The sequence below is a fragment of the Pungitius pungitius genome, chromosome 10 (genome assembly GCF_949316345.1).
Source record: "Pungitius pungitius chromosome 10, fPunPun2.1, whole genome shotgun sequence".
NCBI lineage: Eukaryota > Metazoa > Chordata > Actinopteri > Perciformes > Gasterosteidae > Pungitius > Pungitius pungitius.
This window is the reverse complement of record NC_084909.1, coordinates 19831498-19846041: the sequence shown is the minus strand read 5'-3', so window position 1 is coordinate 19846041 and position 14544 is coordinate 19831498. Positions and strand designations below refer to the sequence as shown.

Sequence of the window (14544 nt, the reverse complement as noted above, 5' to 3'; positions counted from 1 at the left end):
CTGCCTGCAGCTTACTGTTTTGTTCAGTCTCATTAGACCCTAAAACCTCCAGGAACACAACAATAGAATGTTTACGTTGCTCTGCATCACCTGGATGTGTAAATAGGCATCAGCCGCCATGGAAACTGAAAAGTATCAGTTGTTTGGTTTTTTTTCCGTTCACAGCTTGTTTGTGCTGCTGCCAAGTGGCCGGGGACGTGTTAATGCCGGATCCAAGCTGTACTCATCAATGCTCAAGGTTCATCCGGAGAGATAAGTATCACCCAATCCTGCAGCTCCCCCGGTTTCCTTGGAGCATGTCAGCACGTTCTTGCCCTCATCAAATTTGCTTTTTTAATCAACCTACTGCCCACCAGCAACTAGCAGGTGAGGATAGTGGAGCATTTACCTGCTATAGTGCCAGATATTTTACCAACTCCATTAATCCGTATATCTGATCATATTTCTTAGTCTAATTTCTATATTGTGTTTTCGACTTGTTTGACTATTTGCCAAATTAAATTAAAGATTTTGGTTCAATTGTCATCTTCATCCATCTATTGCTTTTCTGTTTGTTTGTTTTTGTATTTGAGTAACTCATTTGTTTTAAATCATATTTGACCGACCAACTTCACAATAACATACAGAACTGAAAAAGGATGGGTGACAGTATGCAGAGGTGCATAACAGCACACATGGCAGACGTCTTCATGCTTGGTAGAAGTGGAAAAACGGCCTGTTTTCTGATCAGTAGAGGGAAAAAAAGAAAGAAAAAGATACTCATACAGGGCCGGGCTAAAATTAGCAATGATGTCTTCCTGTGTAACAGGAGAGACGCTGGCTAGCTAACATCACAAAAATCTAAGGCCTGGCACATTCCGCTGTATAAATAACTATGGAGAGTTGGTGCATGGGGGCGAGGGGGGGGGGGGGGGGGCATACAGAGAGATACTTTCAAAGGGGAGAGCGAGATAGAGAAAAGGGTTCACTGAGTGATGGGACAGCTGCAGACACACGGCGAAGCAAAGCAGGGGCTGAATCAGACTGAAGGTTAAAATGGAGAGTCAGAGGAAAAGTTGACATCATTTAAGGGTGTGAGGGAAGCCGATAGGACGGTGAAGGAGCCTCCACCGTTTCTGACAACCGGCAGCCGCCTCGTAGGTTCTTAAATGAAAAAAGACACAAATCTGTCCAGTGCAAGACAACCCCCCCCCCCGCCCCCCCCAGCAGAAACCACGCTGTGGTCCAGCTGATAGGAAGCAGAGCTTCAGGAATCGAGTTGTGGGCTGAAACCACTCGTCGTGCGCCGGGGTCTGACAGGGAGACGGCCGTTTCATCCTACTTCTCTGTTTAAGAACGTTTCCAAATCGAGGGCCTCTTCTGTGAACTGTGGAAACTCAAAGCAGCACCCAGATGCTTGTGTCCCATCTCTAATCTGTTGTTTTGCACCATCATTCTCTCCAACTGACTCGTATCCAGAAAACCACAACATTTCAGAAGAAAAGTTCACGTAACTTTTCCAAAAATTGCACTTTTCCTTTTTCGTCCTTCCAAGGACATTTGATGCTGCATGTTCTATGTCCAAGAGCCCAATATTTATAAAGTAAAAGAAATCTAATACCAAACACTAAAAAGGAATAACTGTCATCACGTCGCCCGGTATGCAGACCCCGCCACTCTTTTAGTACCCGGTTTTTGTGGCGAGCGCGCACAAAGCATCGCGTTGCCTGAACCCAGCAGGGTTCGTTGTGTGAGGGACCCGTCTCTGGTTTCTGCTTCATTGGCCCAAGGCTTCACTCATGCTGCACTTGGTCGAACCACACGCAGACCTAAGCTCCGTCGGCACCTCTCGATTCGGAAGAGTGAGAGTGAGTTCCCCTGACCCAGAGCTGAGTTTAGATCAGCGCACGAGGGTCACGAAATGCACGAAAATCCGTTTTGTCGATCCCCGGGGGAGGTGTGAACTCCTCGGCTACGCGGAGGAATGTGACTGAGATGTTCCCTCACAGCACGTGCTGCTGAAAGGATTACGTCCCATCGGGGTCTCCAATCAACACGGCCTACGTTTGATCACCTCAGCGACACCATGATTCCTCACTGAAACAGATTTAAACGTCATCTTCAAGAGCTTTACAGCCGAATTTTGATAATTAACTAAAGCAACGTGCTGTATTTAAAATTGGACACTGATGCCTTTTCACAGCTCCCCTTTTTCCAGATGCTTTTGGTAAAACTCAAGCGTCTTTGATTATCTCGTGAAACAAGTTAATGGCACGATGTATGTTCTACTAAGTTTGATATGTTCAAATTGTATGTATTGACTTTTGTAGTAAATACATGTTTGATTACTATTAAATATAATTAAAGTGGAAACAAAATCTTTTTTAGCTTCATCGAAAAACAATCAAGTTCTGAACATGTGTATGCATATATTGCATCTTTAATCTCTAAATGACCTTTCTTTTTGGAGTGTTTCACTCAAATGCGTTCATTTTATCATTCATAACATTCCTTGTACCCAAATGAGCGGTTAAGCTAATAATCTGCATAGCTGGTCCAAGTACCACATGATGGCAGAAACCATTTAGCCCCATAAAAATCGAAATGACTTAAACATGACAATGACTCCATTTACATCCAAGCAGGTCGAAGCAGTAGCTTGAGTTCACTCTCCATTATCTCTGGATGTTCTAGTCTGACTCTTTTCTAGTTAATGGAAGTTATGCCTTAAGCAATAAATTGTTTAAAATCCTGTTACATTACCGGAACTCTGAAATACATGTAAAGGTCCTTTAGTAGTAGTTTACGATAACATGATGTTTCAATATCTTTTTCTCCATGGTTTAATTCAGTAATCACATGCAATGGTGACACAGAAACAACTAAAGCCTCCCTACTACAGGTGTAAAAGGGCAACGCCCCGAATGCACGGCGGGTCAGTACCTTCCCCCAGGTCCAGGACGGCCAGCACGGCGCTGCTGCGGGCCTCGCCCACGTGGTTGTTGGCGATGCAGGTGTACAGGCCGGCGTCGCTGGGCTTGCAATCCCTAATCCACAGCCCTCCGTACTCCTGGTTGTCCATGTTGAGGAGCTCGTCGTTGTGGTACCAGTACAGGGAGGGCTGGGGGTCTCCGGCCACAGTCACCTTCAGACGGATGTCGCAGCCCGTCCCCACCGCCGCGTTCCTCATTTTGCGCGCGAAAGCGGGCGCACTCGGGCCGGCGTAACCGGGCCCCGGGGGCTCCGGGGCCACTTTCTCCGCGCTCACTTTGGACCTCTTCGGGGGGACGGTGGGGCTACGGGCCGGCGCGGCTTCGCCTGCCCCCTTTTTCAGGGTCATTTGCACCTCAGCTTTTCTCATGGTTTACGTGATTCTGGTGGATCCCACGATGGGATCTGTGGGTGTGGATGTGGGTTTTGGGGCCTACAGCAAACCAAACGGGAGCTCACTCGCTGATAGAAACCAAAGCGAGTGCATTAGAGTCTATGGCAGGCTTTACATATCAACTACAGCTAAATTACCTTTTTGAATTCAAGATACTCTATACGTCTTTGCAAATGGAACGCTGAACTCAGAAAGATAGAAACTAGATCTGCCATGAAGGAGTTCTCCTCGAATCGCTGCTCTGACCTCAGTTGTTGTCCCAAGTGGAAAAATAAATGGTTGATTACCAGTTAATTAGGCAGATAGAGATAGCTGCCACTCTTCCTGCCCAAAAGTATTTTTAGGGTAAGACCAGCTGGATCATGTTGCATTAGCAGCTCTCTTGCCTCGTCTCCTGGAAGTGAGGGCCCTGCTTCCCCCCCTTCTGATTCCCGACGTTCTCCTGACTTTTCAGCCTTCTGTGATCATTTCCCTCCGTGGACCTTCTGTGTGCCGGAAACCTGGTGAATCTTCAGCGTTCCCTCCTTTGTTCCCCCGGTGGCCTTGTGATCGGTTTCTCCGGCTGGGCTTCTGTTTGTCCCGTCCAACAAGTCGCACAGAGTCGGCGCCCCCCTACTCCTCGTCCCATGAGCTAAACCTCCCGGCTCACGATCTCCCCCTGCGTCTGCTGGCGTCCCGGTGAGGGGGGGAAATGACAGTCAGAGCCCAGAAAGCCTCACGATGACAGCTGCACGCCGATCCGTCGGCCCACTCGCCGCGAGGCTCCCGCCCCCTTGTCCTTTTTAGCTGACCCGAGGTCAGTAGAACATATGAGATGGTGCGAGCAGCGCTTGGCACAGAGGAGGGGGTGGGTCGGCGTGGGGCAGATATTTAATTTGTAGGTCAAATGTTTAAGGCAGAGGTTGGCCTCCCAATTGTGTAAAGGTGGCCAGATATCAAGAAAACCTAAATGTAATCACTGCAATGACACTCGAAGCCTTACTTACTTAAAGTATGTTCTTTAACAACTAAAATGAGGCAGTAGTGTTCATATCCATTGAAATTTGGGACTTGACACCTGATACCTGTTGACACGTCTTCAACCTGGCACTTTCTTGAAAAATGGGAATATGTCTTTCAAAACTGAAAACAAATGATTGTGATAATACTGCAGCTCACAAGAATTCAACATCAATTCTACTGCCACTATAAATAAATAAATAAGAGGCCTGACTGCAAACTGGAAAAATATATGTATTAAGCCACTGCACTACAGGCTGAGTCCTTGTTTACCTGAAATGTGCACTTTATCATTTTCAGAATTTAAACTTTTGCATAATGCAAGTCAATCCACTTTATGTTGATAAGAGCATTAAAATGAAGAAAAAATGATGGGAAAAAAATAAATGAAGGAACATTTAGAATACAAATGTGATTCATTTTGAGTTAACTATGACATAAATGCAATTAATCATGATTACATTTTAATCGCTGGACAGCACTAATGCAAATGAAACTCTGCTGCTAGCATGTAACATTAGCAGAGAAGAGTCCAAACTACCATGGTGTCAACCTAACAATTCAACAGCAAATACTGCCATAACAGTAAAGCTAAATAGCTTGTTGCTATGCATTAGCTCGAACACACTTGAGTTAGCTGTGAGTGCTAACTAGCACATTGCTAAAGTTACAAGTAGCTAACGTTATGTGGTGTGCACGCTCAGCAAGGATTGGGGATGAAGCATTTCAATATTGTGAATTAAAAACCCAAAATGTAAATCATTTTAAATCATTTTCAAAAGAGATAATCAAGCCAACAAGTGTTTTTAGCATTTCAGTATTGACCAAGCCACAAGTAGTTTACTGAGACAATATGTATCCCCCAAAATAAAGTCCACATTCAGTGTCAAACGTTACGTAAAATAGCTTGAAACAAGTGAGTGCAACACATAAGAGCTTAATACAGCGATTTAATGTTACAAAATAAGACACTTTAAATCTGTTTAAGAATTCTAAAAATATTCCCACAAGTTTGACAAGCAAAAAATCTGCAGTTGTGTCATTTTAACTTAAGAAATTACTTCACCACCTATGTTCTGCAATCGAAAGCACAAAAAGAAAAGGAAGTCACCTTACAAATCAAACCATTGCAACCAGTGGAGAGTCCAAGGTTGTGCTGCAGGTGAACCCAATCCTATTGGCTCTGATCAAACCAGGTCCCTCCCACTTTGGTCTCCTCACTCAGACAGAAAAAAAAGTTTGTTTGTATAAAAGTACAAATCAACTGTTGACTACAAATGTTCTTCTGTTGCATCCACTCGGTTGTGATGTAACCTACATCCCATTTGTTGAATTAACCTTCCAGTTGTGATTTGGTTTTGTCGGATGTATTAAACTAACCCAATGAAGCTGAGTATTGTTCATGTTCCTCATCTGAGCCCAACACTCTGCTACTCTCTCCTCTGCATTGGCCCAAACCGGACGGAGCATCCTCTTTATTAAGGGACGCTTTTTGTTACATGACCACGGTCTCTCTCGGTGTAATTCTGCTTTTCTCGGTTCAGTTTCAGTTGCATCCTGAGGTCGTCATCAGGGGATGTTTTGACATCGTAATACTGTTTTGAAATGTTTTCTTCAGAATAACACACGAGGGAAGAGAGCAATCTTTGGTTGTAAACAGTACAGCTTAACGCTGTTTATTGCCAGATGCACAAACAAATATTAAAGAGATCAATTGGAATTGAAATATGTACAAAACAAGTATATATTGGACTCGGACATACAATAGTACAAAGATATGTGTTAACCAACTTAAATCATCACACGTGGCAAATTGTGAACCAAATGTTTACAAAAATAGGAAGTCTTCTCAAAGTGCTTTCCTTCCCACACGGCTGCTGACTTTTGTAAAGTCCAGCAAACCCCTGCGGTCCATCAGCAAAGTCTCCGCCAGGCCTCACATGACGGTGGACGTGATTTCCGACGACATGGAGGACCTGCTGCCCCTCGCCACGGACGTCCTCTCCGCGAGGCCCGTCTTCCTCACGATGTGGCCCAGCCTGCGCCTGAACTTCTCCCCCACGAAGGCGTACAGCACCGGGTTCACGCAGCTGTGCAGCAGCCCCAGACTCTGCGTGGCCAACATGGCCCGGTCCACCGCCATCCTCGCCGGGCACTTGTACGGCACGATCTTGGCCCGGAAGAACGTGTCCGCCATCACCGCCACGTGATACGGCGTCCAGCAGAGCAGGAAGGCCGCGACCACGCACACGATCACCCTCATGGCGCGCTGCCGCTGGAAGCCGCCGCGGACGCGCAGCAGGCGCCGCACGGTCACCCCGTAGCAGGGCAGCATGACGGCCAGCGGGGCGAGGAAGCCCAGCGTGTGGCGCAGCATCCTGATGGCCAGCCGCCACTCGTCCGCGCTGCCCTGCTCGTACTGCCCGCGGCACGTCGTCTGGTTCGACGTCCCGGACGGCAGGGCGGAGTTCAGGAGGCCCGGCGTGGAGAGGAGCGCGCCCACGGCCCACACGGCCGCGCACAGCGCCCAGCTGACGCGCCGCCTGTTGGCCCTGCGCGCCTCCATCGCGCGCACGATCACCATGTAGCGGTCCATGCTGATGCAGGTGAGGAAGAGGATGCTCGAGTAGAAGCTGAGCTCCTGGAGCACGGTGACGACTTTGCACGCGGCGTCTCCGAACACCCAGCCGCGGGTGACGGAGGTGGCCCAGAAGGGGAGCGTGACGGCCAGCAGGAGGTCGGCCACCGCCAGGTGGAGGAGGTACAGGTCGGAGGGCGGCAGCGGCTGCTTGCTCAGGCCGATCACCACCCCCACCAGCAGGTTCCCCGGGATGGCCAGGAGGAAGATGAGCACGTAGAAGACGCTGAGGGCCACCGCCGCCGCGTCGGGGATGGAGAAGGAGTCGCAGGGCACCGTGTCCGGGTCCGGGATGAAGTCCGTGTCGTTGTAGCTGACGTTCAACGAATCGTAAAAGGAGCTGAAGTCTAAAAACAGAAAAGACGCGTTTGGTTCTGGGGAAGGAGGACACGGGGGAAAGGGGGGGGGGGGGGGTGTTAGTGGGAATACACGCAAAAACAAGTTAATTTGAGATTATAACAAGAACTCAGCGTAACTGGCTACATGCTGCAGTTTATACATTTTAAAAATCACATTATATCAGCAAGGCACAAACTAATCAGCTGTTCAAAGGAATGATGAATAATGCATGGAATAAAGAAGCAGATCACATGTCTGTACATCGTATACAGGTTTTCCATCTGTATTTTAAAAACGTCCCTTTGCCAAAGTGCCTATTATTTCTGCTAAACTACACATTATCAACCTGTTTCATGTATATACGTATTAAATAAATACCAGTACAAAATAATGAAGTTGTTATTCTGTGGATCAGAACACTCACCGGACATTGTGTGTCTTCTCTGTGGGAGGCAATGAGTCTGTCACAAGGAGACAGGGGACACACACACACACACACACTGTGTGTCCACCCCCCTCCCATCACACCTCCCTCCACCCTCCACTCTGATTGGATGAGGAATCACAATACACACATTGCAGGTATGCGCCTTATTTTTCCTATATGGGAATAGGATTTTAGTTCTTCAAAATGTATAGTTTACCGCTCTCCCCTACTAACTTCTCAAGCTGTGATCAGGACTACTTAGGATTGTACTATTGTAACTCCCCAAATTGACTTTCTTCTCATTCCTATTTTTGTCAAGTGTCATCAGAAGGACTTTTCTCCAGTCACTGTTTGGTTATTACTAAACCACAATTCCTCCCTCCAGCCCCAAAATATGAATCATCTGTCATGAGACGTGACGCGCTCCAAATGGAAAGAGAAACCGCTTCACGGGTTACAGAATCAACACGGGGTGGAATTGATGTTTAGTGGATGCAGTAAATCACAAAGAGTCCGCTTCGGTTCCAACACTCACATCGTGTTGCCTTGTGTTCGTGTGTTTGGGACATTCAAGTGGAAACAACAATACTTCCCTCCAAAAATACTACGGTTGAACCATCGCCGCCTCTATGGACGTGTCGTTTTCTTTTCATATTCCCTGCAGCACATGATGAGACTTCTGATTGAGAGGAAGTTCTCGGCTCATGACATGCATCGGTATTGACACATGAGCATCACATTTCCTGCCGCACGACTCGTGTGGTCTAACTTCCAGAGTTAGTAGAATTACGTGAACATGTTCTAAACATTTGGCAAAAACTACATTGGGAAGTTAATTACACAGATTTACACTTTGTTAAAAAAGTATAATGGATACTTTTGGATATATTCTCTTCTCCTGGACCACATTCATTCTATTTGAAAATACATTATTTCATGTTGTCTAAATACAGCTGTTATTTAGAATAACAGACTGTTAATGGTGAATGGTCCCATGCTAAAGCCTTTTATATGAATAGTTTTACACCAGGACAAAGAGTGACAGACACAAATGCAGTGACACTGGCCCCAGAGGTCGTGTTTAGGTGCTTGGTGCAACAAAGGAAGTGAAGAAACTGCATTTTGCCGTTGCAACGCATGGCTTCAGAGGAATAGTCAACGTAAAGGCTTTCAGTTTAAAGTAGAACTGGCAAAATATACAGTTTGACTTCACTCACAATCCAGTGATAGCAAGCAAAACCTATTGCTTTAAAAAAATAAATGAAGAAAACTCTGATCAGACATGGCTGGTAGTTTGTGGGCGTGGACACTAGATGGCGCTGTGCAGTCAGATGGTTGTGAGCGGCTCTGAGGGAGCTCCGATGAACGCAGCGCTTCTGAGGGGGGCCACTGGGGAGGTTTCAAGTACCATTAAAACTGGTGGCAAACAATCTCCAGACAAAGATCCAATTACACAACAAACGATCCTTTACATCCTTGCATGTTAAGCTCCATTGTGTTTGCTTAAGCAATATTGCTAATTTTGTTTATTACAAATACGTGTTATACCATTGTAGATGCAGTTTAACCAACTCAACATACTGTACATTTGATATACTTTAACAGTAATGTGGCTTTCTTTCAGACTACATTAACTACTGGAGAATTAATTCTGTGAAACATTGCCATTCTTCGAGTGTGGGTCATTACAATTTATGTAGAACTAAAAAAAAAGAAAAACATTATAGCAATTTTCCTAACTATTATTAAAATAATAATTCTAAACACATTTCCTCTCTCAAATTCATTTTGGATTCGCTTGGTAACAAGGAAGAAGACCTTCTGAGCTACTCTGCTCGTGCATTTAATCCAACAACTCATTTCACCATCTTAAGGCTTTTCCTGCTGAAAAAACAAACAAAAACGTAACACATCTCCCGATTGAGATGACAGCAAAATTCACCCCCTCCGACTTAAATAAGGGAAGAAAGTGCAGTGTTCACGTAGAGTGTGTAGTTTAAAAAGAACAGATGGGGCAGAGGACAGTGGAGCTGGGGGGGGAAACACTGGCACAGGGACGCAACCTCCCAGTGAGACTTGGCAGAAAGGACCGGGCACCGAGAGGGCCGACCGCCACTCGCCGCCCGAGTGCAGCTGGAGCGTCAGGTGGTGGGTCGCCATCACACACGACCGATGACAAACACCACACCTGACCAGGTTAGCATGTAGAAGAATGAGGCAAGCCGTCCCTTATTTAATTCAGAATTTTGAAGGCCGATATAGCGCCGGATGGTAAGGGCCAAAAGTGTTTTAAAAAGAGGGGGCAGGGGGGACTAGGGACATCCATAACTGTTCTCCCCCAAGCCCCCCCCCCCCCAAACACACACCCTCAATCTCATCTTTTGGCACGCCGTGGGTCCCTGCCGTTGCTAATGGTAACTGAAGACTTTGGGCCGGTCGTAGGTCCTGCAGCCGATGCAGCGGTAGCGGGAGGCGCTCCGTTGCCAGGCGACCGGCCGTTGGGTCGCCCGATGCCCCCGAAGCCAGCGTCACGGGACGCACCCGTCAATGGGTTGTTGTTGGCAAAGGGCAGGATGGCGCCGTTACCTGTGGTTTGAGAAATACAAGTAAGTACCAACAGAACAACAAAGTGAGACATATGAGCAGTCGTAGGACATTTGGAGACATTTTGACGCGTCTCAGTGGGATGATCACAGGTGTAAATGATACGAATGAAGGCAGACGCTTTGGATACGGGGTGCTGGCATTGTGCACGCCGACTCAGTTACTACGAAGGTTTACGGGGGCAAGTCAAAATGTCTGCTGGGACAAAGGCCAGCGGACACAAAAGAAAATATTTAATTCAGAGCCAAGTACGCACGTGAACAAAAAAGCAACACATCGCTTTTGTCACCTTTTCTCCTTTTTTAAGCAAGTTGAGAAATTACAAAAGTCTGCTCTAGTTTACTCACACCAACATTCTTCAATAATTCCTAATGCATCAATGATGTGTACTATGGACAGTATTTTAGAATCATCATGGACAACAACTAGATGAATTTGCCTGGGGGGGTGACGTGTAGCAGCCTGTGAGAAGAACAGTTAAAGGCTAACAGAGCTAGCAGCTAACACACAAATGAAGGTTGCAATGAGTTCCATAACTATACGTTCAGGCTTCATTCAGTAACGTGACCACCACCTGCTCAAATGTAAACTTGCCAAATTTAGCGGTGATCGAATAACGTGACGCAAAAATCATAATATCAATGTGCATATAAGGAGTGTGCATTCAAGTACCAGGGCCCTTTCACTGTGGGAGTGAGAACAGTGGAATCGGACTGGTACGGACTGCTTTTTACTGGTATTTTGACCTCCCTAGTGTGTACCACTCTTCCGGACAAGAGCAGTGGATCTCTGCAACCCTTGAATGTACTGACCTGGTGGAGCAGGTGTACCTGAATTCTGATTGGGTGGAGAGTTTCCCCTCTGATTCTGGTCTGGTTTGCCCTGGTAATGGAAAAGAATGTCAGCTTTAACATCTTCCCACCATCTGTGTCAAGATAAGACAGCTGACACATTTGTTAATGAAAGTGAAAAGTGGGCACATGGCTACTCACAGACTTGTTTTGCTGGGATAGCAGATCTGGGTTTGGTTCACTGAAATTGGGCACCTCTGAATACACCATGCAGAACCTGTGGAGACAAAGGCACATTTTGAGATGATATGCAGACATAAGATTATAGGTTTGGTCGGAATGAAGTGGTTTTTTTATTTCCCAAAGTCAATGTTTGACCATTAAACACAAGCTTTAAGATTGAGATGTTTGGTCATTCAAAGGCCGCTCCGGAGTCAGTAAAAAAGACAGAGTAAGACTAATGTAGATGCAATTCCTTGGGATTAAAATGTCATGTGTATTTAGAGAAAATACACAGCTGTGGTTGCCCTTGAATTTAAAAAAAAAAACTGTCCAAATGTTTTTGTAACAGAATAAAAAGGTGTGCGTTTATGTTATTCAACCCCGTTTTAAAAACCCCACACGTAAACCACCAAATGCACAACATGCTGTTTTCTACGATGCTTGTGCTGAAGTATAAACTGATCTGTGCACAGATACTCACTCTCCAATCTTCTGTAGGTCCCCTCCTCGTCCAGTGTATAAAGTCAGGCAGCCTTTCCATATGGATGCATAGCTAAACAGAGAAAAATCACAATTAAACTACCGACAACAAGTTCTCCTCTCCTAGAAGACAAGAGCAACTCGGATCCACAGCTGCCTGCCTAATGGCAGCATGTGCACGTGTCATTGATCAGTGGGTAAGTATCCGGAGCAGCAGGTCAGCGAGCCTACCCTCTGGTCAGTTTGATGATGTCCCCTGGCTGAATGAGGCTGCCCAGTTCGTCCCACACGGAGATGGCGATGCTCCCGCTCTTGTCCGCCACCTTGCAGGAGCGCACCTCGTGACCATCTTTGGTTTTGGTCACCCGTCCTGACACAATGAGACGGCAACACGTTAAGGACGAAACCCACCGCAGCAGGTGGAGGTGACTTGTGGGACTGTTAGGACTAAAGTTGACAGTAGCCGCTGGTGTTGCGTGAGGTCGCAGTAACGCCACCGCGGGCTCCTTTAAACAAAAACAAGACACGAGCTGACGGTACAAGGCAGAGACGCCGCGGTGTCACGGTCCGACCGACTTACCGATTTCCAACACGATGAATACGATATTCAGGTTTTTCGAGCCGGGCTTCACATCCTTTAATAAAAACAAGGCCTCGCCTGTGGCGGTTGCCATTGTGGGTCTCGACGATGTGTGTACGATAAATAAAACTACTCTGTCCCTTACTGCCACTGAAATGCCACGGCAGCTGAGAGCGGGCTGTCTTACTAAAGGTAGCGTTAGCTACAGCCGTACAACATTAGCGCTAGCTCAGCTACGCAATTAACCAGTTAGCCAAATGCTAACGTAACGCCAGTTCAAACCCCGAGCGCTATCTCAACCTTTTATAGAGACGAGGTCCGGCTTCTATGGTAGTCGGCTAACGTTACATTCAAGTCAAATGCAAGAAACACCGCCACTGGATACAAGGGGTGAAACATAACAATTACGTTCACCGCCCTCTAAGAAAGACCAAGCACACGACCGGTGCTCAAAGTGTGCTATCACAGTGCTTTTGCTAAGGAACACGATGCTAAATGTGAGCTAGCTCGTTCGCGATGCTAGTTTGCTTTGCTGCCCCCCTTTCATTACAGGACACGGGTCTCTTTGCGTGTTATCTACTCGCGACTATCATCGTAAGAGCAGGTCTTCAAAGAAACTAACGCTGCGCTGACATCGATGACCAAGTTAAAGTTAGTGATATAGTAAACCAGCGCTTTAGCGATGCAGTAGACCCAAAACTTCGAATTCAGATCAACTAATGAAGTGCACTCGGAGGTGCTCCTGCATCGACGCAGACCCCTCAGCTGCTGACGTTACGTGGCAGAGCTTCATTGTCTGTGCCTTTAGGAGGTGACAACACACTTCATGTGAATACTAGCGCATTTACTCTGTCTTTCTTTTTAAGGAAAAGGCCACTCGTTGGCGTGTAGTCTGGCCAAGTTCTTTCTTAAGAATACTAGTGTGTCTATCAAATAGAGGCCCCTATAACGTCGAAATGTTCGCACGCCCCAAGTGCCCCGGTTATATATGTCTACATAAAACTACACACCCTAAAGACAGCGTCTAAAAAAAGTGTTTAATCGGCTCACTTTCACTATATCCTCCCTTTGTAAAACAATACCCCCAAGTCTACGTCAGCTGGCGGTACGGTGTCTTTTATACAACTCGGTCAGTACGACTATGCTACGCGGGGAAGGGGTTCACACGTCGAAACAGCCTTTTGTGTGTCTTTACACAATTGAGTGGACAGATGCTGACAATTACCTGGGCTATTTTATCAAAGAGAATGCAAACACAAATACAAGCAGGCAATGTTCTGACCCGTTTACAGAACAGAGGGGAAGTAGTTGGTTTAAACCGAATGAATCCCGTTTAGAAACATCGCGAGAAGTGATGAGAGTTCATTAAGGGAGAGTTCGGTGGGTGTCAAAGATTAAACCGAACTGAGCCGAACTGAAGCCACGGAGACTGAGACAACATGTAAAATACCTAGCGCGAGATGACATTATTCGATACCTCCTCGTCGTCAATTAAGTCAACTGATGAGTTGCGGACTATTAATATCAAAACTCTTACACAGAGTACACACAGAGGTTGCGAACTGCCTCCAAATAGTAAGCAGGTGTCCACATAGACGTGATGTCATCGCACGTTGTGGATAATTTGGTGAAGGACAGATTTGTTCGAAGCGCAATGTTTGAAATTCAGGCAAAAGCTAGAACGTCACGAACAGGATTCGAACCTGTGCGGGGAAACCCCATTGGATTTCGAGTCCAACGCCTTAACCTCTCGGCCACCGTGACAATTGACGGTGATCTGGTAGATTGCTGGGTATAAATATGTGTTTGATGGTATGTCAGGATATAGTGTGAGAGCATCGTAAATCCTTAGATGTACATATTCATAATGATTGGCTTGCTAATAGTAATGTTGCCCTCGATCATTTGAAAAAATATGACTGATTGGAAGAAGCGTTGTTGGTTTACGGTCGGACAGAAGAGGGAGACAAACACCATCAGAACACCTTGACTCACTCAAACAGAAGCAGGTAGGGCTACTATTAACCCTTTCGATCAGTTTGAGAAAGGCACCAAAACATACGACTCCCTATGACTGTCTTATTCTATTGCACAACAAGA

The 14544-nt window shown here is 46.3% G+C and overlaps 3 protein-coding genes and 1 non-coding gene across 6 annotated transcripts in view; all 4 read right to left on the bottom strand.

Moving 5' to 3' along the window:
* spegb (striated muscle enriched protein kinase b) overlaps positions 1–4064 on the bottom strand; it is a 31814-nt gene extending 27750 nt beyond the window's left edge. For both annotated transcript variants that reach the window (XM_037488378.2, XM_037488379.2), the window contains exon 1: positions 2923–4064. In XM_037488378.2, coding sequence (XP_037344275.2) covers positions 2923–3340 — 418 coding nt within the window. In that variant the 5' untranslated portion in view covers positions 3341–4064. The remainder of the gene's footprint in view (positions 1–2922) is intronic.
* Positions 4065–4779: 715 nt separating this feature from the next.
* LOC119228938 (C-X-C chemokine receptor type 2-like) lies at positions 4780–9140 on the bottom strand. Of its 2 annotated transcripts, none has more exons than XM_037488937.2 (2): positions 7765–9140; positions 4780–7375 (listed from the first exon to the last, which is right to left on the bottom strand). In XM_037488937.2, exons 1-2 carry the CDS (start codon positions 7769–7771, stop codon positions 6300–6302), a joined length of 1083 nt encoding a protein of 360 aa, XP_037344834.2. In that variant the 5' UTR covers positions 7772–9140; the 3' UTR covers positions 4780–6299. The 2 variants fall into 2 exon arrangements, with proteins under 2 accessions (XP_037344834.2, XP_037344835.2); XM_037488938.2 differs by having other exon boundaries at positions 4780–7348.
* Positions 9141–9278: 138 nt separating this feature from the next.
* nabp1a (nucleic acid binding protein 1a) lies at positions 9279–13549 on the bottom strand. Its single transcript, XM_037488939.2, has 6 exons — positions 12445–13549; positions 12096–12234; positions 11866–11937; positions 11364–11439; positions 11184–11253; positions 9279–10353 (listed from the first exon to the last, which is right to left on the bottom strand). Exons 1-6 carry the CDS (start codon positions 12536–12538, stop codon positions 10142–10144), a joined length of 663 nt encoding a protein of 220 aa, XP_037344836.1. The 5' UTR covers positions 12539–13549; the 3' UTR covers positions 9279–10141.
* A 577-nt stretch (positions 13550–14126) lies between these two features.
* Positions 14127–14208, bottom strand: trnas-cga (transfer RNA serine (anticodon CGA)). The gene has a single exon. It is a non-coding gene; the product is annotated as a tRNA-Ser (tRNA).
* Positions 14209–14544: the final 336 nt, after the last annotated feature.